The sequence below is a fragment of the Thermobia domestica genome, chromosome 11, assembly GCF_964235325.1.
Source record: "Thermobia domestica chromosome 11, izTheDome1.hap1.1, whole genome shotgun sequence".
In the NCBI taxonomy this organism is placed as follows: Eukaryota; Metazoa; Arthropoda; class Insecta; order Zygentoma; family Lepismatidae; genus Thermobia; species Thermobia domestica.
The window spans coordinates 133,314,287-133,340,107 of record NC_137464.1 but is presented as its reverse complement, the minus strand read 5'-3'; the positions used below and the strand labels follow the sequence as shown (position 1 = coordinate 133,340,107).

The 25,821-nt window shown below is 36.6% G+C and overlaps 1 protein-coding gene across 1 annotated transcript in view; it reads right to left on the bottom strand.

The window, feature by feature from the left end:
• The window catches only part of LOC145664455 (aconitate hydratase, mitochondrial-like), a 417,790-nt gene that overhangs the window by 184,568 nt on the left and 207,401 nt on the right, over positions 1 to 25,821 (bottom strand). Inside the window, exons 6-7 of the mRNA XM_081731145.1 lie at positions 5,381 to 5,531; positions 1,997 to 2,172 (exon numbers count right to left, since the gene is read on the bottom strand). Of these exons, the coding sequence (XP_081587271.1) occupies positions 1,997 to 2,172; positions 5,381 to 5,531 (327 nt within the window). The remainder of the gene's footprint in view (positions 1 to 1,996; positions 2,173 to 5,380; positions 5,532 to 25,821) is intronic.

Below are 25,821 nucleotides of genomic sequence, written 5' to 3'. Positions count from 1 at the left end.
TGAGATTTGTTATTACATGTTTTCCTTAACTTGTGATGTTTCAACTTAGATATTACATCTTACCTTAATTTAACTCATTTCCCTACGTCATATCATGATGTTTTCACAACGACGACAATCGGGCGGAAATGCAATATTCCATTGTTACTGTAATATATTTATGTATCTTTAGAAATTTCTGACTCAGAAAAAAATACAATGGACCGTACGAGGCAACATAGACTCCTGAAGGAATTTCAAACGCATTTAGTATACGCATAAATAATCATAAGAGAAATATACTGTGGAGGGAGGGGGAAAGGAACACATTGAAAATATTCCTTGAAGAGAAGGGTGAGATGTAAAAGTAATAGAATACGAACGATATTAGTGTAATTCATAGTTTGCAGGGTCGCAGAGATGAATACTAATACTGCCGATTAAGTTCAATTTAAGCCTTGGTTGACATGGAGGTCAGAGTGGGAAATGAAATGAAATGAAATCTTTAAGTTTAACGTCCCACGATTATGCCGGTTAGGCTAAAGGAGACGGTGATAATGAGAGATGAGTGAAATGGTGGAATGAAGAAAGTGGGAGGAAACGGGAGAACCGCGAGAAAACCCACGAGCACGGTGTTTGTCCACCACAAAGTCCACACGGCGGAAGCTGGGATCGAACCAGGGACCCCAAGCACCGGAGGTGAACGCTCTACCACTGAGCCACCGCCCCCCCCCCCCCCCAGGTTAGAGTGGGAGAGTGACTGACAAAAAGAATCGGAAACACCTTATATTTTTGTCGGGATCACTGATATAAATAGTGATATTCTAGATGTGGTATATGTTCAAGGTCAGCCCTATTGGCATGGGGATCAGAGGGGAGAACTAGTGAAGATTTCGGAACAGTTGCTCTGGGGTGAATTTCAATACACTGGGAGTGAAAATTGGTAATGCACAAATATTAGTACCACATCGGGAACTATCAGAGACTATGACTACTGGGGAATTGTTGCTTCTGGGAGGCATTACCCCTGATCACTACCAAAAATCGACAATGCTTTGCAGGGGCATAGGCAGGAATTTATTTCAGGGATAGAAATCTCTTTGAGGGGTTCAAATTCAGTATGAGAATATGTTGTATTAAAATGTCTATCATCATCTCTAAAATTAGGTAAAATTTACTATTTGTGATTTCGGGCGGGGAGGGGGAAGCGGCACTGGATCGCCAGGGCCTACATCCTGTGTAAGTCCCTGCTGCTCTGTCATAAGTTTCTCTTCAAATGTTTAAGACATAAAGTTTAAATAATACATGTATAACAGAATAATATATAAATAGAAAATAGATGTAATTATAACTGGGAAGTAGAAAATAATTAAAAAATAAAGCTGAAGGACACCCACGAATAGTTGATTGCTATTATGAAACTTTCAGTGTAGGAAGATTAATCGGCCTCGTGACTATCAAATCAAGCCGTTTCAATGGTGAAGACGACGACGTTTCATTACGCATTTCAGTAATTGTCTTAGATACTGAGCAACTACTACTGCAAAAATGTAACAATGGATTTTTGCTACGGCTGTTTTTCTCTTGGAACTGATTATTTTCATGTGGCACGAACTTCTGACCATAAATAATAATTATACATATTAACGGATCGCTGCGATGACTTTTTTCCATTTATTACTTGTTTCTTAAATTTCAACAGCGACTGCTCGCAAGCTTTTGATCTATTTAAAAAAATATTGTATCAATTAAATTTGTTTAAAATCTGGAAAGTGGAGTTTTCTCCTATTCATATGTTAATCAAATACTTAGTATGACGCTAATCCCACACAACCATCCAGAGATATAAGCTATCTACATTACATACAGTTAAACCTATTTTACAGAAATAATTTCCCGTGTGTACAAAAATATTAAAGATGTATATGAGAAGCAAACACTAACCAACAAGTATTCTGCAATATAATGGTACAAAATAAAAATTGTGTAAATATTTAATCTGATTTTGATGCATTACCTGGTCATATTTTGCTCCTGGATCTGCCGAGAGAAGACTTTTAGCATATCCATCTGCCGCAACTGCAATATTCTCCCTTCCAGTTGCTACTAAATAATCTCTCATTCGATGATTGTATGGGAAGATGGAAGTTGTAGCGCCTATCTCAGCACCCATGTTACAAATAGTCGCCATTCCTGTCAAAGAATGAAGAAGTTTCTAAATACAGTGAAATGCCTTCAAATCGACCACTTGAACATTAACAACAGCATTCCGCCTTCACGATAAATACTCTTGAATGGCGTTCAATAAATTATTAATATTTTTTACATCTGGAAAAAGAAACGCTAATAAAACAGAAGGATGCAACTGAATCATAAAGTCTTTCGTACTTTTTTTTTTTTTTGTAATCGTTGTTTCGTAATCGTTTTCATAATCGTGTAATCGTTTAAAAATGGTAGGGGGGGGGGGGAAGTTCAGCGATCCACACTAATGCCTCACTGTGCTTCAGATATGAAGTGGGGGCTCCAAGAGGTTGAAATATTCATGTATTATTATTTTTAAATGTTCAACCTAGTCGTCATTGTTATTTAAAATACTTCAATAATGCTTTTAAAACATTTTTCTGACCAGAACAAAATGAATTATTTAATAACTATACGATTTTTGTTACAGTTTCAAGGACCTAACGTCCTCTTCATCAGACATTGAGAAAAGACAGATGACAGTATGTCTTGAAACTGTAACAAAAATCGTATAGTTATTAAATAAATTCATTTTGTTCTGGTCAGAAAAATGTTTTAAAATGTTATTGTGATTATCCAGAACTATGGAGTATATTTATTCAATAATGCTCTTTATTCATTTAACTTAAATTGATACACTTAATATACACTTCGGACTGCATTTAATGTACACTTCGGTGTGTATGGTACAGGGTCAGACGTGGGTCGTCATTAACTAAAGAACTCATGTTTGCAGTGTGATTTCTTAAAACGTTAATGTAATTTCCTAGCACGAATACTTCGATGGTAACACATTACTCCACTCTGAAAGTAGATTTAACAGGCTAAACAGACTTTCTTAAGAACTGCCTGGAACTACCGAAACTGATCTATTTTTTACGCACCACTCGCACATGGTCCATGCCTTCCAAGGTACTTTAACTTGATAATTGCTTGAAATATGCACCACAGTCAATCAACAATTATTCTTTAAATGAAAATCAATGGACTCAAGCAAGCCTATCAATTCGCTTAGGAGATTTAAGTGTAAGAAAAGTCTTAGATTTAACCCTTCCAGCTTTCCTGTCCTCATGCTTTGGAGTGAAGCCACTTGTCTCCAACATACTAAACATTTCAGTTGATAATGTGGAAATGCATCACCTGACGGAGGAATTGGATATATGGAATGGTATATACAATAATGAGACTCCCGCTGTGTTGGACTTACAACTGAATTGGGATAAAATTATATTAACGACAATAATTGGTAAAGAATTGAGCCCTGAAAATATATCTGATATTGCCAGTTTTAAATCCTTACAAAGAATCTGGTGCATGGCTAAAGGCTACACCGTCAAAAAATATTGGAACTTTCTTAAACAACAACACGTTTTAAATTTGTGTCGCTTTACGTCTCGGTTTAAATATCTGTCATCGTTTCAAATGTACATGTCAAGAACAGGTTGATGAGAAAGGCTTACATGCACTAAGCTGTTCTAGGAGTGGACGTCGAATTTCTCGTTATGGAGAGCTGAATAATATAATAAGACGAGCTCTTGTCAGCACTGATGTCGTAAGTATTTTAGATCCATCTGGAATGTTCCGAGATGATGGGAAACGACCAGATGGAGTGACATTAATCTCTTGGAAAATAGGGCAACGACTTGTATGGGACGTAACAAGTGTACACACATTTGCACCTTGTCATTTAGCTTTATCATATAAAGAGGCAAGAAACGCTGCTGAGACAGCCTGTAAGCGAAAACACACGAAATATTCCAAATTAAAAGATCATATGTTTATTGCCTTTGATACGGAAACCATGGGAGTTTTTAACCAGGAAGCTAGGGAATTCCTAAAGGAAATCAGATTGAAATTAAATCTCAAGACGGGAGATCTGAGAAGTGTACAATTTTTATTTCAACGCATTAGTTCCCCAATACAGCGAGGTAATGCGGTTAGCATTTTAGTTTTTTTCCTTCTTCTAAAATGGAAGACATTTTTTATTTGAAATGAACCAGAATTTATGAACACTTTGGATTGAAAACTTTGTAAACTACTTAAGATTAGTCAACTCCGGATATTTTCCATGCTACTTCCACAGATGAGGAAGATTGACTTACTCGCTCTCCTCAATTATGAAGCTACTTGTTCTACGTGATTTTGTTTTTAATTTTTATTTATTCGAGTATTAACTCAAAATCAGATTTGATTCAAATATGTAACGTTTTTTTAAACTCTCTATTATTAAAAATGTCAACAATATCAATATGTACGTATAGTAGTTATGTTATCTTCCATATGTAACAGTAACATATTGTTATAATTTACCGATTCATTTTACAAAATAATTTCTTATATACACATAAACTAAATTCAAATTTATCTGGATGAGAATTCGATATTTTTTTCAAAATTGTACGCTACATGTCATTCACTGTATTAAGTTGTAACGAAATTTTGATCCTTCACTAAATGACAGTTACCTAAAGTACGTTTTCATTCCAGCAAATCCTGACTGATTGAAGGTACACAAATAGAATTATCTACGGAAAAGAATCCCCATACAACATCTGGCATCACGCCCATCAAGGGCAGTTGGTACCATCTTCGTAACAATGTAATGAAATGTGGTCATGTAATTGTCGGATCTTCTAACGCTTGAATCTATCCATATTGCTCGGTAACAAAGTTTGCGACACTAAGGCATTTCTTTGGATTGAACTACACTATGCCAACGTGTTGCCTATACTAACGGGCTCCCAACAGCTTGTTGAAATTTTATAACCAATTCTTGAAATGTTCTACAATTTTTTCCGTATAAATCACATCTTGCATATAAATCATGAACCTATAAATGAAATTTATCTGCCAAATATTAAAAACAAAGTTTCTTTTGAAATATTGCATATGTTTATACATATTATCTGTCTTCAAGGAACATAGCAGTGAGTATAAAGTGTAGGTAAGTTTTCCTTCTATTCTTCACATAATTATATTGCATTATATACTTAATCCACACTTTCTAAAGGAAATTCTTTCTGCATCATAGAAAAGAGAATATCTATATAACTGCCCTTAAAATTATTAAAATTTTACCAAACCTAATTAGATATTTAGACACCTGATAAACATTATTATTAATACAAGAAGAAAAACGGAACTGTTTCGTATTATTTACCTGTACAGGAGACTGAGTCAACGCCTGGACCATGATATTCTATTATAGCACCAGTACCACCTTTCACAGTAAGAATACCAGCTACTTTTAGAATTACGTCCTTTGGAGAAGTCCATCCGCTTAGTTTCCCAGTCAAATTAACTCCTATTACCTACGGGAAGAATTTCAAATCCAGGTAATATTTAAAACATGTAACCATCATATTCAAAAAAAATAAGTAATTGTTTTCCCTTAAACAGTCCTCGAGTAGTGTATTTTGATCCGCAAGCTTATAAAGAAAGAGAGAATTAAAACGGATGCAGAAAGTTGGCTACAACAGAAATTAGTGTTACAGATTGTTGAAAATCACCTTAAAGTTGTATTCATAATATTCACTTGCATTTCTTTTGAAAGTTCTTAATTCACAAACAAAGATACCTCGTTCTGAAGACTCCAAAGAGATAAAGAATATGAGCGTTTGTTTTCTGTAATTATACTTAAGAGCGACAGCTCCGGAACAAAAACAGATGTTTAAATTATTACTGGCATAGTCCACACCAATTCAGAAAGGTGAAAGGGGGGGCTACCTTGATAGTTTTAGATGTTGAGTTTAACAGATGTTAAAATTCAGGACAAAGTAAGGAACCGGCATTTTTTTTTTTTACCAAAGAGGAAAAAAAAAAAACGACTCAAGATACAGGCCGCCAAAGGTGGTACCTTAGGCGCCATTTCTCACGTACAATTTACGACAGAATGTTGCAATGCTCTATCTTTGGAAAAGTTCAAAATGTTTTGATTTTGTTTTATTTAAAAAGGTAATAATATACTGATTCAAATGATATCTTCTGTTTGGAAATATATCTTCAAGTTCTCGTCCTCTAGCCTTTTTTATGTAATGAAGTAATTGGTAGAATGAACATGTAGAAGGAAACTGCAGACTGGGAGAAAGAGAAGGAAGATTAACGTTTACACAAGCCTAATCCGTCGGTGTGTGTCCGAGTTTCCCGTTCGCCGTTCACAGAATAGACCGATCTGAATGATCAAAACAGCAGGAGAAACCCAGAGGCCTCTAGTATCACGCCAAGTTTGTGTCTGTGTGTGTGTGATGTGTGCATCATCGCTCTCAAGGTGAATCTGTTTTGGGAAAGTAACGTGGTAGTACTTTTGTACGCCAAGTTTCTCGTGACACAGAATCAAAAACAGTGCAGAGAAAATGGATGTTCATTCGGGTTAACGACCATCAAGAACATAATCGACATATACAACACGACATTCCACCACTTCGCACACTCAGTAAGGGGAGCAGAAAGCGACCATGTACTGCGGTGACTCCACCTGTAGCTCGGAAGTTACGCCGCATGGCCGTGTGGGAAAACACTTCTACACAATGAGTGATAGCAAGTCGATTGTACATGACACGGTCAATTGTGAACCGTAACCTACACGGCAAATTAAAGCTCCGGATGGTGTTTAAAAGTCGTGGACATGCCGTCCTTACTGTGGGCCATCGGAGGGAAAGACCTGCTGCAGGCACTTCTACGAACGCCTTCTCTGAGGAAAAGTGGGATTTTCTTGCAACACTCGATGAAGCACAGGTGGCAATGAGGCAAAATTCGACCTGTAACGTACACCTCAAGACAAAAGCCTTCTTAACTTCATTCATCGGTACACAGAAAGTTTATCGAACGGATTTCTGGTTGTCGTGGGATACTGCTATGATGGCAAGTTAATGGAGTCGGTAGATACCTAAAAACTGCAAAATTAACTCCACATTCTATCAGCAACATATCATCACACAAATTTACACAGAAGATATGACCAGTTTGTATGGAAATGCAATAAAGCAAGTCATTACATACTACACAAATGTTTTCCAATGAATGGCGACAGACACTGGTATTCAGGTCATTTCCTTCCAGGACATAGCAGTGAGGTCATGTGATGCCAGTCCCATGCATTTTTGTGCGTTTGGCTTATTGAAAAGATCACTTGCATTTCGTCGTGTAATCACTGTCCGTGACCTCTAAAAATCCTGCCAGGAAGAATGGCTCAATATTCTAGTTCCTGTATTTTAACAGACTTCTACAATGGTGGATACTGGGCAGGGCTACTGCCAAGACAAAGACATATGGTGCTCACATCAAGGGCAACCGATGGTGATCTTTCTTAAAGTAGGTGAAACGTCAAAATCTGACACTGACTCACTCACTCTCGCCCTCTCTCTCACACACACACACACAACCTACCTACCTACCTCTATACACGTATTTGCTTACGTGTTAGCTCCGAGTTGGGAGACCGACTTGTTGGAACCAAATGTGCATTAAAAAAAAAAAATTAGAAGAGAGACAAAAACGAGAGTAAGATCAAAATGCATTAATTTTATTCGTATTTGCGGTGGGAAAATACTTATGTCTCAATTTCTGGCAGTTTCTTGGGAATCACGTGTGGTGCAGTACTATATTTATTGGATCCTGGTGCCAACATCACCTGCAAAATATAAATGGTACCGGTACAAATAACATATCTGGATGATCTAATGTCACATACACACACACAGTATTAACATTCTTCTACAGAATTGCAGGTGCTATTAGAACCACTACAGTGTTGCAATATTTCACTTATCTACAGTGTAAAATAACAGCACAAAGTAGATAAGTACACGCACTTTTGGGGAAATAAGTCTACAAAAAACGTGGAAATGTGGAAAGAAACTACATAGTTGTTTATATTTAAATTACCAGATATTCGTCAAGTTAACTTCCTACACTACTCCTTAAATCTGGCAACCACGCTAAACCGGAAGACACTCTGTATGTTTGGTCTCCACTTCGCTTTATCGGAGTAGAAGTGGGTATTTAAAACAAGTTCTACCGGGAAAGAAACAACCGTCCGTAAACGGGAGAGAGGCAGTTTGAGGTTTGCTATGACCACAACAGCACGCTGCATTTGTTAATGAACGCTCAGAAGGATATATCAGGGTGTCTACTAAAATTCCAAAATGAAATTTCGTGACCTTTTCTTTACCAAACCATAAAATTTCCTAACATTCTCAAGAGCGAATTTGGTTGCAAATTAGGCCGAACTTTTATGCATGCGATAGAAGGCGGCTTTGCTTGCGATTTCGTAGCGTCTAAAGCCCATCATAAAGACACTTTTGGTGGTAAATTTTGACGTGTTATAGAACAAAATTCTCCAGTCTGTGCTTATATTTGTACAGATAAAAATATTCGTGACCCTAAAGCTAAATTTCTTGACTTTCATGACCATTTTCTGATTTCGTGACTTTTTCATGACTTTCGTGACCGATAGACACCCTGTATATCCACCTTTCCGATTAACTCTCCCGCCATTCGAACAGTTCCTTTACGTTCTGGGTGACGAAGACGTAGAAACATTCTCACGACAGTGGGACTCTTTTTATATCACATTTGTTGATAGAAAGGAAAAGCGTAAGATCTGAATTGTTTCGAAAGAAAAATGTTTATACAGAAACATAAATAGGATATGCTGAGAATTTTAACTATTTTTTGCATTTCCTTGCTAAGTACTTAGACGTTCAATATGGGACATTTGGAATTGCTTTGCGGATAGAAGAACCGGACTTTTGATCGGGCTCTTGTACTGACCATATGAATTTAAATGTATTCCACATTTGACACTTTAAGGAACAACTTAATTACATTGAAACATGAGCACTCAGTACAAAAATTGCACATTAAAAATGACTGTGACAACTTTGTTTCTAGAATTTACATACAAACTGTAGAATTAGATAATATATTTGTAATAATCCTGGTCACTGTATAAGATAATTCTTGTGGCCATCATTATTACATTACTGAATACGTCTCTAGCAAGAAAACTTACGGAAGTGTAACTCACCGATTTGAATGAAACTTCGCAGATTTGTACAACATCGAAAAAGAGTCAACACGTTTTTTTTAATTTCGGCACTTGTACAGGTTTAAGGTCCCTCGGTAACCCTTTGAACGTTATGGAAGGTTTTGAAGCATATACAGAAAACAATCATTTAATATAGAAGAAAACATAATCCCATGGAGGTTTTAGGACAGCTGATTCAGAATTTGACGTCAAAATTAGAAAATTCAAAATGGCGGATCCAATATGTTGATTACAATTACAAAAGTCTTCTGGCTTGAAATGGTTTCCACTTAGCCAAGAACAATCATAATTGGCATTAGTTATTGCGAGAAGGTTGCAAACCGATTTGAAACCCCTTTCTGTACTTATTTTAGCGGCATGTTTGATTAAAGTGAGTTTCTGCACCTATCACTATTCGGGGTGCTTGTTTAAAGTGTCCCCTCGCTTCTCACTATTAGACATGCTTATTGAAAGTGACCCTCTTGGCTATAACTACTCGGAGTGCTTATTGAAAGTGAGTCCCCTCGCCTCTCACTAGTCAAGGTCCTTATTTAAGTGATTTATATTATATTTGAGCCCCAAGTTAAACCTCAAAAGAGTACTCAAAATAGAAACCATTCCTGCAGGGACAACTGGATTTAGCATCTTGATGTATTTTCTTTAATCCCTGGAAAAATTTCTTGGGACATTTTTCTGGCGTTGTGCTTCTTTCTAACATAAATTTACATCTCCGTAATAATATAATTAAGATCCAATCGTTGATTCATAAATAGGTTTTCTTCTTCTACATTTGCAAATATTATTAGGTATCTGTGATACGAAAGCGATTATTTGTAATAGAAACCTCCTACGTCTGACAATCCCGTAACATTTTATTTCAAAGATTGTGCATCATTTTGTAATTTGTGCGCAGTTGTTGCTGTAATAAGTTGTGCGTTGTATAAACTATGTTTATGCATCACACATCTTTTTACGGAATATCATTACTGTAAAACTTTTTTCAATAAATTCATAATTATAACAACTGAGGATATATGAAACTCGGACATATTGACAAGCGAGGAGACTCAATATAAACAAGCACCCCGAATAGTGAGAGGTATAGAGATGCACTTTAATCAAGCATCTCGTTAAAATAAGTAGAGAAAGGTGTTTCAAATCGTTCTGCAACCTCCTCGCAGTAACTCCTGCCAACTATAATTGTTCTTGGCTAACTGCAGACCATTTCAAACCAGAAGACTTTTGTAATTGTAATCAGCATATCGAATCCACAGTTTTGCATTTTCTAATTTTGACGTCAGATTCTGAATCAGCTGTCCTGAAATCCCCCTGGCAGTATGTTTTTTTCTACATTAAATAATTGTTTTCTGTCTACGCTTCAAGATCACCTCTAACGTTCAAAGTTTGGTTCTCCTTTTAAACCTGCACCAATGCCGAAATATTATATATATATATATATATATATATATATATATATATATATATATATATATATATATATATATATATATATCAAAATACGTGCCTATCATTTTTCGAAATTTTACAAGTCTACAAAGTTTCATTCAAATCGGTGAGTTTCACTTTCGTAAATCTCCTTGTGAGATAAACATCTTATCCATAAATGTTTAATCTATCTCTGAAATTAACTTTTTAGATTAACATTTATCTAAAACATGCATTTTATGTAATGTTTGATAACATAGTGCTTTTCTCAATATTCACTATCGCTCCCGTGCCCTGGAAAAAAATAAGTTGTTTAACGTAATCTTTTGTCGTGCTGAACGTACATGGACATCTCATGTGCCTCTGCAGCTTGATTGTTTGGTTGGTTCGGATTTTAACTTGCCTTTTGAGCACTGAATCATTTGACACGAACTTCCGCCTTATCGTTATGTCCTAACCCTTTCAGTTCCCACCCGGAATGTTGTTGATTTCAGTTCAGCGTCACTTTCACCAGCGAGGCTATATGAGACGTGGAACTACTGATTAACGTGGCAATCGAACCACATGAGGTCCCACCGGGAATCAAATCCATGTCTTGCGCCGAACGTGCATATGCCTACTCTATAACAAAATTGCCCACTTGTGAGGTGGAAGTGGTCGGATCAGAATCACAAATCGTTTTCTGAATTTGTATCCGAGATCTGGAATTGAATCTAAATTGGAGATATAATTCTTGTGATTCAGCGTGTTGGTAAACAAATAGTTACCCACCTCTTTCCGGCAATTTAATCATATCAATATTAGTAAATGAAAAGTACTGATAAGATACCGAAATAGAACATTTATATTTCTTCACAGGTAATTTCAGTGAAATTAGGGTTACCATCCTTTCGGCGTTTGCAGAGCATGTCCGACATTTTGTGATTTTTCAATGTCAAGACGTAATTTTAATTATTTTTGAATAGTCTGACATTTAATCATATTTCTGTTTGTTCAATATTTTGCTTGAAAAATTAGTGTTTTTCAATTGTGTTAGAAAACTGTCCTTCATTGGTTTTTATCAACTCTTTATTAAAATTGATTCTCTAAAATGTGTCTAACTTTTCATTTGATCTCATCTAACTCGGGAACTAAAAGCCTGCACATCATTTATTTCATATGAATACAACGTTGTCAAGATTTACAACCACGCCAAGTTTGATTCAGATCAATGAGTTTGATTGAATTTGTACTGTGTAACTCCCTTTGATCTTTCAGAAAATAATCAATGGAAGACGAAACTATAAATGACGAAAGTTATATAAGCATAGGCGTTGTGTAGCATATAGCCTGGTCCTAATAATTCAGTATGTGTCCCTTATCTTATATGAGTTCTTAGTTTAGAATGAAAATTTAACTCTTGCTGAAGAGTAGTGATGGGCATTTTTCAGAAGTAACAATAGCATTGAAATTTCCAGCTATCAACTTTGTTTTGCGATTTTAGCAGTACGGTAATGCAGCGAGTAAAGAGTGTTTTCTCTAATCAATGCTTAGTGTAAAAAAAAGCTCGTTAATACAGTCAGTTACGTGATCGGTCATTGTACTAAAATGTACGTAGTTTCATGCACATGAATTATGAAGAATTTTACAAATACTTGTTGCAACAACATAATGCATTACTTCGGTCAAAAAATGCTGGTTGGGGCAACTACAATTCTGATTTAAGAACCAATGCATATTCGACATCATCCACACAATTATAAGGTAAAATGTTTTCAAATTTACATGTAAAAAAGTTCAGCTTTTTAATAAAAAGTCAGCTATTTTCTGAAAGAATGTCCACTGTTTGACAATTTCGTTGTAATAATCTTACAAAATCGTAGAAGAAAGAATGAAATGAGAACAAATATTGACCAGTTGGTAAGTGTATTTATATCCTGTAGTCCAATCAAAACATGAAATGCAGACTTCAGTTAAAAAAGAAAAAAAAAAAATCATAACAAATCACAGTATGAGGGCAGATAATAAATAATTAACATTAATTTCGGTAACTTTCGGGATGAACCTAAATAGACGATATGTTTCAGAGAATCGGATACGAAATTTTTCAACCTCTCTAATTTTAAACCAGAGAATGTACTAGTATCGGGTTAGCACCTTAAGCAATGCACACGAAAGCACATGCACTAACACAAGGGCCAGATTAAGGGAGGGACTTAGGGAAGCTATAGCCCCGGGCCTCCAGGTGAATAGGGTCCTCCAATCTGATCAAAATCTCAACTGGCTTTCTAAAAAGAACCATGAAGATATGATCATCATAAAATAAAATATGACCAAAAATATTAAACATATTCCATTAACTTTCCTACTGTACTTTGAGAGAAATTTATTAGGTGAAGTCAGCAGGGGCCACATATATTTTTTCTAGCCCCGGTCCTTCAGATAGGTTAATCCAGCCCTGACTAACACCTTACGTACTACGGAAAAGCATTAGAAAGATGATATTTCTATTCTTTTTACAGTTAATCTATCTTAAACCAGACTCTTAATGAGTTATCTTGAAATACGGAAACTAAAGTAACGTTCTATTAAAACAAAGAGTCTTCTTCTCTTGTAAACTTTAAAATTCCTTGCACATAGCACGAGTGCGCGAAAATCCGAACAGTGGAGAGAGCTGAATTGATTTGGCTATGTATTCTTATGGCTGTGTGGAACCTGGGTACATCATTGCGGTCCAGACTCCAATCAACATAGCATGCAGTGTTCCACCATGATCTTTACCCCTGAAGAAATTCAAGATAATGCAATAAGCTGGCAAGATTATGGCAACATTTTTTTTGGGGGGGAGGGGGTATAGTAAGGTCATACTGTTCATTGATTATCTCCAGGGTCCAGCAACAATTACAAGTGACTATTATTCACAACTGATCCCAAAAGTAAGGCAGGCAATCAAGAGGAAACTCAGAGGGATGCTACACATGAAAGTGCTGCTGCTGCAGGACAATGCTTCTACTCACAAGTCACCTTACCTCCACCGCTATTGCCGATGCCGGGTATGAAATACTTGAGCACCATCCCCACTCTCCAGATCTTGCCCCAAGTGACTTTCACCTGTTTCCCAAGATTAAGTAGCACCCGCGAGGAACAAAGTTTGCCAACGACGAGCATGTTACACAGGCTGTCGAAGAATGGCTTCCAGCATAGCCGTCAAGGATTTTTTTAAAACTGGTATTTATGCTCTAGAACAGTGGTTCTCAAACGTTCCGATAACGCGGACCCCCTGTTCATTCGGAGTGATCTGCGGCCCCCTTGCAATGATATCTGAAACATCACATGGTATTAAAAAATATACGTTAAAATTATCACTGACAAGAAAAAGATTAAGAAAAATAATGTAATATATGTAATATATAATTTATTCTAAAGATAAATTATTGTTTCCTAATGAACGAAATTTCAATTGAAAATACAGTAACTTTCAAGACTGATTTCTTTAAAAAAGGAAATCCACTTGATAAACAATGTTCTCAAATGTGGGGTCACTAATGTGAGCAATGATATTTTTTTTTTTCCTAACTGTATTGAAATCTGGAATCAGTTCTATCACCATCAATTTTAGGTCCGATTCCACATTAAGGCGATTTTGCTTTAAGGTTTTAATACTGCAAAGAGCAGAAAAGGTCTGCTCACATAAGTTAGTTGTAGGGAAAGGCATCAAGTGTTGCAATGCTGTTTTAGACAACTCTTCATTCTCACAACGCACACGCAACCAAAAACTACAAAACTCACTTTCTTTGAAAACGCTTTTCATTGAAGTATCACACGATAGTTTCAATAGCTGTTCTTGTTCTGTGTTAGAGAGATTCATAATTTATGTGTCATGGATTTCTACATTAGTGAAAGGATTTTCAATCCAACCATTACCAGGTTGTGGGGCAAGGAAATATTCTCGAAAGCTTGCAGCTAATGCTCTCAAGTGTTCTACAAGTGCTTTATGCATTTCAGCAAAGAGTTTTTCACCTGAAAAATCAATAAAATCCTTGAGCACTAGAAATGATAAATAGTTATTGTTTTGAACTCGTACCGCCCACAGCTACAGTTTTTTAATCTTAAAAAATTTTTCCTGCATAACTGATGTGGGTTCCATTTTATTAAATTTCAATTTCTAGGCGTCGTGGGCCCTCAGGGGTCCGTGGACCCCACTCTGAGAACAACTGCTCTAGAAAAGTGTTGAGAGAAGTGCACTAACTATAGTGAAAGGGGGCTATGTGGGAAAATTGAAGATCTATATCAGGGATTATTGAATACTCCTCGTAATATCATTTAACACTGCCTACATTGCCTAATTCACCTAAATATACCGATTTTCCACCCTCTAGAACGTGAAGGGGTCGGCTGACAACTCCTATGCATGAAATTTTGCTTCTGTCGTCTCCCACGCTGTATGGAGAATATTTCATGAGGATACAGTATCTTTAGATTTATTTAGGATGTGTTTTTGCGAAACCAACTCATTCAGCACGTCTTCAAAGTTTGGCAATATTGTTGGTGAACTTTTGGTTTTTGACGTTTCCTCAAGCGTGCGTTCGAAAGACAGCTCCACGAATCGTATACCGAAATCTTTCGATATATCAGAGGTAAAGCAAAACATTTCTGTGATTGGTGTAGAGCCCAGGCTTCGCGAGTCGTTATGGTCACTGCAGTTAAAGAAAGAAAACATTCTATGACCCAAGACCGCTAATAATAGGAGTGCAGACATGCCAACACGTTACAAAAGTAAACAAAAGTTTCCAGTGTATCACTAAGGTCTGGCGCTGATATTAATTATGCAGCAACTTGACACAGTGGTGACGGAACCGGTTTTGTCTTATCCATCTGTAGACTAGAAAAGTAATGGGCAAACAACGATCCAAGGGCCAGATACCACCGGCTGAAGCATTCTATCAGGTCCGCAATATAAGTCCTGATTTACAGAATTCAACGTCACTTCTGCAATATTGTGAGAAACTTGTAGAAATGCTGTACAAATTTCATTTACCACTTCCACTTTATAGTCTTTCAATCATAGGGCTAAGTATTACACGAAGTTTTCTTTTAAGAAAATGTATAGGCCACCTAATTGTTCTTTTTCTCTGAATATTGGCCCGCCAAAGTGTTTTTATTATTTTTCTTTTGGCCCCTTTCTAAATAAGTTTACTCATTACTGGAATAACACCCAATTCGTGTGCAAAACAGTTTTGAGGTTCACCCCTCCTCCAGGGGTCTGGAGGATCGTTGCTACCACCTGCTTGCTTGATATTATTAGCACTGTGGGTTACTAACTAGTATGCATGCTTGCGATAGAACACAAATTTATCGAATTAAAAAATTGGCGATTTAAAAACAGTTGGATCATTATATAACAGTTAAGAAGCAGTTCTTATCAACAGAGAAGCATTATGGCAGCCAAGTTTTGCTTCTCATTGTTCTCTCTAACTAGACCCCATACAAAGAATGTATTCATTTTATTATATTCAAGTCTCATATACGAGGAGTGTTGAAATGGAAAGGTGAAACATGACACTGTGGGTATAATCGAAGTCTTTGTTCAAAAGTAATTACCAGACGCCTGAGCACAACTATTCCACTGTATTATAAGCCGAAGGATTCCCTGTTCCCAGAATTCCAGTCGGTGTGATAGCAGCTAGTCTTCCACTCTTCCTTTCAGTTCTCGTCCGAGCTCAAGCGCTTGCCTTTAAGATATCTTTTTAGCGGGCCAAACAGATGGAAGTCCCAGTGAGATATGCCCAAACTGTAGGGCGGATGCTCAAGCTGCTTTCACTTCAACTTATTCAGTACACTTCGTGTGACCTGCGAGACGTGTTGACAAGCGTAATCATGGAGCAGAATCACTCCACTTTTACACTGACTTGTTGGAGACACAGTCTCTCCCGTATACAGTCACCATCCGGCGATGAATATCGACTGATTAAACCCTTTCCCCAGTCAGAAATCGGATAATACCTCGCTGCTCCTCAATCGTTGAATGTTTCATTGTGAACGCTATTATTTCTTCACACACACTGTCGAGTCAATTCGACTTGGACGGAACACATAATTGCCTGATTCTCTTACATCATGTGAAAGGCAGCCACGCATGGGCACAACCAGGCCGGACACTACATTCTCTCCTTACATGTCACAGTACTTTATTTCAAAGCGATATATTCCTATTTCAACATACGACGTTTGGTTTCTACGACGTTTCGTGCCTTTTCATTCGAAAGTTCCTTGTATATATGACCTCGGGGATTTAACAATAAGACTGCAAATGCACTTTTGGTATACGTGGTCCCGCACACATTATCAATAAATCCACATAATTACCACCATTGTATGTCCTTGGTGACAGATTATGATTATGAGTTCAAATCAGTTATGCTATCTTCAAAGTTATAAAATCCCATCTCGTGGTGGAGAAATTCCCATTTTGCTCTTGAATCTCCCACATGACGCTAATTATAAATTTACGAAACTTGCAAAGTACGAAAAACAAAAGTACTGAATTATTTTCTGCAATATGTAATTAATTATCCGCAAATATCGATTTTCTACGTTTATCAACTAGCTTTTAAAGAATGATTTTCCTTGAAAGAAGCAATATAGTATGTTGACAGAAACAAATATATTTTGTTTTCAAAACTTATTATTTCTCCCACTCCTTTGTGCCATCATCTTCTACTGGATGTAACTACAAAAAATAATATGAAAATAACAAGAAAAGGAAATAGAAAAAAAAAAAAAAAGAATCATCATTTCGCAGTATATATTTTCAATACCAGAGCACAATTTACGTTTGTTGGCGACCGACAGCAGTTGGTTTTTTTTTTTTTTTTTTTTTTTTTTTTTTTTTTTTTTTTTTTTTTTTTTTTTTAAAGACATTTCCCTCTAGCATGTGTTTTCTTGTAGCATAAAATTACAATTAATCTGATTTCAGAATGAAGATTTACTATACAAAGATTCACCTTTAGTGCGGAAGAAAGCGGAAGTGAGGGGAAGCGAAGTGCAGCGTTGCCGCTGCTTAACGCAAGAGAATGGTGTCATCTGCTTCAGACCACGGAGTTCCAATGTCACGCACTGAACAGGCAGTTAAAAAAGGAAGGGAAGAAAATAGTTACACTGTTTTGTTTTCAGAAGGTCATATATATATATAAGGTCAAATAATATTAATTATGTTCACACTGTAACATTAGTTTCATAGTAAGTTATCTAACGTAAACTATGAATTTCATAATTTAATTGCATTCTGTGAGAAAGTAAAGCAAATTTATGGAAATGAAATGAGAGAAATAAATTCGTCGAAAAACTTACCATGTAAGGTCAGTCTTGTAGAATACTAACTCCGAGGTCCTCTTCGTCTTCCATTCCTTCGTCTTCCACTGCATTATCAATTGCTCCCTCCCAAATGTCACAATCATCCTCCTCTTCAGAACTAGTTGACGTGTCACTCTCGAGATTCATTAATATCTTGTGTATTATTTCGATAAGACCGTCTGCTTCCCACATTTCCTTTTCAACATTTTTTACGTGTTTTACGTAATTTCTGCAGTCTTTAGCTGTAACCTTTTCCATGCCCTCCCTAAGTAATGTCTCTATAACACTTAAACTAGTACGATTTTGATTTTCCCCTGCTACGTATCCTTTAATTTTGCTCCAAACCATCTCTATGGCGGAAAGTTCGCAATGATAAGGGGGCAGCCGTAGCACTTCGTGACCAGCTTCCTTTGCTAAAATGTCAATTTTATACGGTACCTCTATGTTTTGCAATGTCTTATTCAATTCTTCAATTACTTCAAATTTGTTCCAGGTCGGATCACACGCAATTCCTTTACTTTCTACCCACTGGACGACTACTTTTTTTGGACATGATTTTGTAGGAACTTTTTCAACTTTCACGGAATGCGTTGGTGCATTACCCATTACAATAACTGAATTGGGGGGCAAATTAGGCAATAAGGTTTCTTTGAAGTACTTTTCGTACGCAGCAGCATCCAATTCGCCGTGATAGTCACCTGATTTTTTTTTACCGTGGAACAATTTGGCAGCGCCAGAAATTAGGCCATTTTCGGACATTGCATGCATTATGATGACCCTTCCTCCCTTCCTCGACGGCGATTTGAGACCTAAAGTTAGCATCTCTTTCTACGCTTGTTCCGCCGTTTTAATTGATGTGTCTTTCCAAGCTTTTGATTTGGTTATTCCGGCATTCGCCCACGATTCATCTGTATAAACAATAGTTCTGCCGTCAGCTCTATAATTTCTTATTTGTCTCAGATACCTATGCCTCCATGCTATTATGTCTTCTCTATCAATCAACAACGATTTGCGGCCACGTTTTATAAATTTAAACCCCATATCAATGATGAATCTTCGAAGAGTAGAAATAGAAAACTTCGGTAGGTCACTATCTTCATTTATAACGCGCTGAATTTTCGCTAAAGTAGGGAGTTCGTTTTTTCTATACATGTTATGAATTTTGCGCCGTATTGCTGCTTGTGTAAAAATATCATATTTCTGTAGCCGAGTCACTTTCCTATCATTCGGTCTCTTCTTCCTAGGAGTGGACACTTGACCATTATTACTCAAAAATTCCCGCTTCACGTTCATAATAGTGGAGGGAGAAATGAGAGTTGCTTAAGATGTTTCTCTCAAAGTCTCTAACAGTTTCCATGCCCCCTTTTCCCCCTGATTACGAAAGTATGTATACACATTTAACAAGATTCTTTTCTCTCCTGCAGTGAGAGGTTTACCTTGTTTCCGCTGCTGTTTGTAGCACTGAGGAGAATTTGAAGCCATTGCGATTTATTCGCAAATTGAAAATCAGGAATAACAATTAAACACAACAAAACAAAATGTTAAAAACACCACCGCAAATATACAAATAGATAAAACACTTGGCACACCACCGCTCGATAACTACAAAATGTCAAAGTGAATTGACAACCCGTGGCAACGTCTCCGGTCATTGTTGTCGGATTTCCGCAAAGACTGCGTGAATGCATGTTCAAAAGTCATATATCGCACACAACAACACGGGAAATCCGACAACACTGACATCCACCCCTACAAGGGCCTACCCCTCGGTCAATGAACGGTTGCCAGTGCATGACCATTCTTCTTGAATTTGGCTAAAAGGGTGTGCTGGGATTCATCAGAGATTGCCTTACTAGAACAGTGGGATATTTACGGTTTTGTTTCAGGGGGCTTTGCTAACTTTATTCCTTGAAATGTGAAAATTGTAAACCTCATATTCATGCACTAACATTTTTCGAGAACTTGTACTTAGCGTTGTCTAGTACTGGGGGAGGAGGCTGCTTTCTCTTTCGTTTGTGAAATATATACCAGAAAAAATACATATGTATTTGTATGTTATTTAAGAGCTACCACACTAAACACTTATTTTTTATTCCACATATTTCTGAAAATGAAATGCAAATGTTGAAGACAGTCCTGCTCCTCTGATCCTCCACTACATTGTTTTTCAACTTTATAAATATCTTAACCACTGCTTTTTTTTTTTTTTTTTTTTAATATATATATTTTTAAGTAGATTATGCGAACGCCCTTTGCCCGTCCCACCAATGTTGAAAACATATCTGCGTCCATAGTGCCATATGAAGTCCATTTACAGCGGAAACGTTCCCATATTATTTTCTATACATTTGTCAGAAGTATTTGTGTAGCACGATCTTAATTGCCCAGCAACCAATGCTATAGAAGCTCTATGATATTAATAATAATAATAAAATCCATAAGGTTGAAACTCTCACGGCTTTTTTTTTTTTTTTTTTTTTTTTTTTCCAGTTCACACTTCAGGTTGATATATTTGAGAAGGAGGAAACTTTTCTTGATCTGCTATCTCAGGGCTAAGGAATTCTGTTGTAATTCAAGTTTTACGTTCCACAGTTATGTCTGTTAGGCTAAAGGAGACGGTGATTATGAGAAATGAGTGAAATGGTGGAATAAAGAAAGTGGGAGAAAACGGGAGAACCCCGAGAAAACTCACGAGCACAGTGTTTGTTCACCACAAAGTCCACACGCGCGAGCTGGGATCGAACCAGGGACCCCAAGCACCGGAGGTGAACGCTCTACCACTGAGCCACCGCCCCCCCCCCCCCGATTCCATTTAATCTGGGACAAAATGAAAGGTCGAGTGGAAATCACATCACCAGTCCTTCTGTGTGATAGTTATTTTTCAGTTACCCCTTGAAGAATCCCTTTCAACGTAATAACTCGTATATTGTCTAAGAATTGAATGTGAACGTGGTGCAGAGATTATCTCTGTTTCTATAATAGATGTATGTGAATCAAGTTCCTCCGGAGTCACACGGCATTTTGGCAAATGTCATGACATAGAGTTGAGAAAACTGCAGATCCGCTTCCACGTAAATTAAATATAAGGAATAATCGTAAATAAGTTGTACATATGTCAACAAAGCATAATCCCAGATATAAAATAATGTTTATTTCTTGTAAGCACTGATATCGTTCAAAGCTTAAAGTGACACTGCTTCATTAATGCTTGGTACAAAGAAAACTACCGTTGCAGTTGTTTTGTTTATTCTTCTTTCAAATATATACGCATAATTTGACACATCTAAAGATCATTGTGACGAAATTGAAAAAGAAAACCTAAATGGATGTTCTGTGGAACTAATGTAAAATCATATTACTGTACAGAAATATATACGCTCACACACTAGAATAAACAACATTTTCTACGTGACGTACTGGCAACCCTGCTAACTGTCGTCACTTCCGTTCTGATCCTAACCTGAACTTTTGTATAGGCTATTTTCGGTTCATAAAATAATTGTTGGTGTCAATAAGGTGTAAAAATCCCACATAAACCTAAGCTGCCAATTTTGACGAAAACTTCCTTTATTCCTTTTTTAAAGCAAATGTTAAAAAATCCTACAATATGGATTTACCCCACGAGTTGGTATAATTGGTTCAAGTTTTAGTGGTGGTAGTTGCTTCAAATACAAACCCAAGCAATGTGTTTCCGTTATTACACTAGTGTGCCCCTTGTCATATAGCCTAGGTGCTAAAAAAGGAGATTTAATTCCAACCAATGGATCAATGAGCGTCGTAAGCTATTGGTAATCTTCATACATTAGAAAACCAAAAATAATTTGCGACTGGAACCGTAGTGCTAATGAAATTTAATTAACACCTAAATTAACTTCTTATTTTCTTACAAAAGAAACTCTCTTCTACATGAAAACTTATGTCAGCTTTCCATTTTTAATATGAAGTTTTCCTTTTAATAAGCATCCTCCCGGTTTTTCCGCAATTTACCTATTACACTTCTAGGTTCTGCTCTATGACGTCATCCTCATTATAATTATTGGTAATATCTAGGTATTTCCCAGTTCTTTGCGATTCCTTCTCTTTTCCATTTCTCTCTATGTCCATTTCATTACTTTTCTTTCGTCAGTTTTCGATTCGCCTGTAAAACCTTCTCAGATGGTCATATTTTGCTTTTTACTTTCGAACGACGAACGAGAGAAAATATGGAGATCGTGAAAAAAAAAAAAAAATCGAGAACTCAACGGATTTAAATCTTTCATGAACCCTACATATCGAAAACTTGATTTTTCGATATACATCCGTCCGTCTGTTCGCTAAGTTTTCTTCAAATTAGAGTAGTTTACTGAAGAGTAAACATCGAAAAAAACGATTTTCTCAAAAATGGCACCAACATTTTTTTTTTTTTTTTTTTTTTGTTTCATAAATCAATATTTAATTAAGTAACCTATATTGTGGTATAAGACATTTCTCTGGGAAAAATCTGCAAGGGGTAGTTTATTCTTGGGGTTGAGCTTTTTTATCGATGCTTTTCTCAAAAACGGCTCAGGCTATTTTATTCGTATTTCATAAATAAGTATTTCATGAATAACCTGGCAATATGGCGTAAGTCATTTGACGTGAAGAAATATACGAGGGACAGTTTGTGAATTGGGGGTGAGTTGTTTATCGGCGATTTTCACAAAAATATCTTAGGGGATTTTGTTGATAATTCATAAATATTTCTTTAACAACCCTAAAGTGCTAAAAATTATTTCCCTGGGAAAAACGTATTAGGGGTAGTTTATTCTCTTATTTTTTCGGCTACTTTTGGTTTTATAACACAACTCAAGCGATTTCATAAATAAGTATTTTATTAGTAATCTAATAACATGGAATAACTCATTGTTCCTGAAAAAAACCCACAAGGTTTACTCAAGGTTTTTCCCGACAATTTTCTCAAAAAGCTCAGACTATTTTGTTCAAGTTTCGTAAATAAATGTTTCATTAATAAGCTAAAAATATGACTAAACTCGCCTGATTGAAAATGATCCACAATATGTAGTTTACTCTTGGGGTGAGATTTCTAACGATTTTCTCAAAAATGGCTCAGGTGATTTTGTTAATATTGCAAAAACAATTATTTTGTTAATTGCTCTAATATACAGTATGACATACGTCTAATGACAATATCTGAAAGAGTGGTACATTTTTTTTGGGAGGAAGGGTGAAGTTTATTCAATTGAGTTTTTCAAGACAAATTATTTTATTCCTATTTCCCAAATACAAGTCTCAATAGGAACTGTGGCCTAGCAGTTTAGGAAATTGGAGCAACAAAGTCTATTGCGGTGGCCCGTACCTTTTATAAAAATCAAGGCTATAACTTCTCCCTACTCATTGTTTATCAAAGCAGAATTCTGTCCTTATTAGTTACACAAGACAATAATTTTATCATTTCCATTACCGTTTCTGTTGTTCTCTTAAGGTTTAGTTCATAAGCATTAAGCATTATTTTTATAATCAAGCATCAAATTAAGCAATCATGTTGTAATTTTCAGCGGCGGTCTTGAGATTTATAATCATTAAAATCCTACTGGTTGATTTCATTGTATCTAAATCAGTGACATAGCCAAGATATATATTTGGGGATTTCGACTTTATACTGAAAATAAAAAGAGTTATCGAACATACATTACAGTGTAAGTTACAATCCTCGCCTTACTAATGTATTTCCGAAGTCCTGACCTGTTTGGTGGTGACGTCGCCGGGAATCTATCTTGAAGCAGCTTTGACAATGAGTATTATATACGATATATACGGTATACTCGTATATCCTTCAAATTAAACAGAAAAACACTGTCAACATTTAACACTGGACGCCTTACAGTGTGGAGCGGAAACGGCTGGAGCGGTTGGAATAAATCCGAGATTTTAGATTGAAAATCTATTTCCAACAACTTTCCTTTTTCTGTTGTTGCATCTTTATCATAACAAAGTTCCGGTCTTTTGATGCACCCAGTATACTAGACGAGTGATCTGCAACCGGCGTATCGCGGCGCCAGAGTGCCATGGCAAGGTGAAAAATGTGATGCAAAGTTTTACACATCGTAAGAAATTATTTTTTGAGTTGTTATTATTCGAGTCTATTATTATTCCAGTTACTATGCTTCATATGCTTGTACAGTATTTCGTTCTCTGTCGTATTTTATTCTATATATATATAAATTTCGTCGGTTGTTGGAACCAAAAACGAAGACGTTTGTGACTGCTACGCAGTGACGTTACTAGAAGGGACCAGGGGAACGGGCGCCTTCCGATCACATCGTCCGCCTTCCGTCCTCGTGACACCCCCCCTTCCCCAGGCATGCTGTATTATCATACAGCAGTTTTTCGGTACACAAAAATATAACTGCGTTTCCAAAAATGTATCTGCCTATTCACACACACACATCCCTCCCTCAAGAAAGTACAGCTGGTGTCGTCACTGCTCCTACAGTGCGTGTTTCGCAAAAAGTACAGAAAGCTAATTATAAGATATCCGAACTTACCGTTAAGAACAATAGATCACACAAAGCAGCTGAAACGTTGTTAATGCTACTAGTAAAAAGATGGTGAAAGTAGTCCTAGACTCAGCTAATAATGAAATTCCAAACTTTCTCTCTCAGCCGACAATCAGTCTCCGAGTTCGTTTTTCAGCTAGGCAAGGGCACGAAAAATACAATTTTGTTATTTAACGGACTCAGTGAACTGCAGTTCGTAGGAGGGACTATAACAGAGTCCAGATGTTGCATTGATGTCATTCTCCGTTACGTTCGTTTGTTTCGTGGAGCTATCCGTCCAAAGTTTCGTCTTATGAATGTCAATGCTTGTCCGCATCGTACAGCTGCCGTGGCCGCCCTTCTTGAGGAAGAGGATATTCATTAAATCTGATCGCCAACCCATAGAGCATGCTTGGGATGCTCTAGGGAGAGGTGTTGCCGAACGTATACCTCCACCAAGTACTCTTCCAATTTCGACAAACTCTCACGGAAGAGTGACAGGTCCTGCAACAAGAACTGCTTGCCAATCGTTTCAGTATGCTACGTCGATGTCAGTAGTGCGTTTCTCCTCGAGGAGGACATATTCCATACTGAGTCCTGCATATGAATGCTCTATTGTCCTAGTCTTTTCTGCATTCTGCACATGAGGTTCGACATAAGATACGGTTTCCTTAAATATTGGCAGTATTTGATACACTGTTTTAGTACAGACACTCCATAAATAAAATGACTATAGTGTTACCTCATGTATTCTATTGCTGACCCTAACCAACATTCATGAAACCTGGCATTTGAATGTCTTAGGTCACTTTAAGTTTGGAGCACGAGTGTATTATTTTCCTTATACTTTCTAAAAGGATTAAAACTTTGGTGTGTACAAGAACTTAAAGTAAAAATGAAAGCATGAATTAAATACATACCTACACATAAAGGTAAACACAACTGTTAAGATAGTATCCCATACAAAATGATATGGACGTAAGATTTAACCTTACAGAAATAAAACAGTAAAGAATATCTTGTTATCATGCTACAGTTGCTTTTAATCCAAGTGTTACAGTTACTGTAACCTAGTCAAAAGTTCCATGTTGTAATATATTTTATGAATGCTATGTTTCAATGGTGAGCGGGGGCTCATTTCAAATCATGTTAGATTTTAGCGGCGAAGGGTGGAGCAAGATCGTTCATCGAGATAAGAATTTCACGTTTTATATAGTATATTAGTATACGATTTATTAAATGGTCTGTATTTGTAAAAACTAGGAGTGACAATTACCCTCT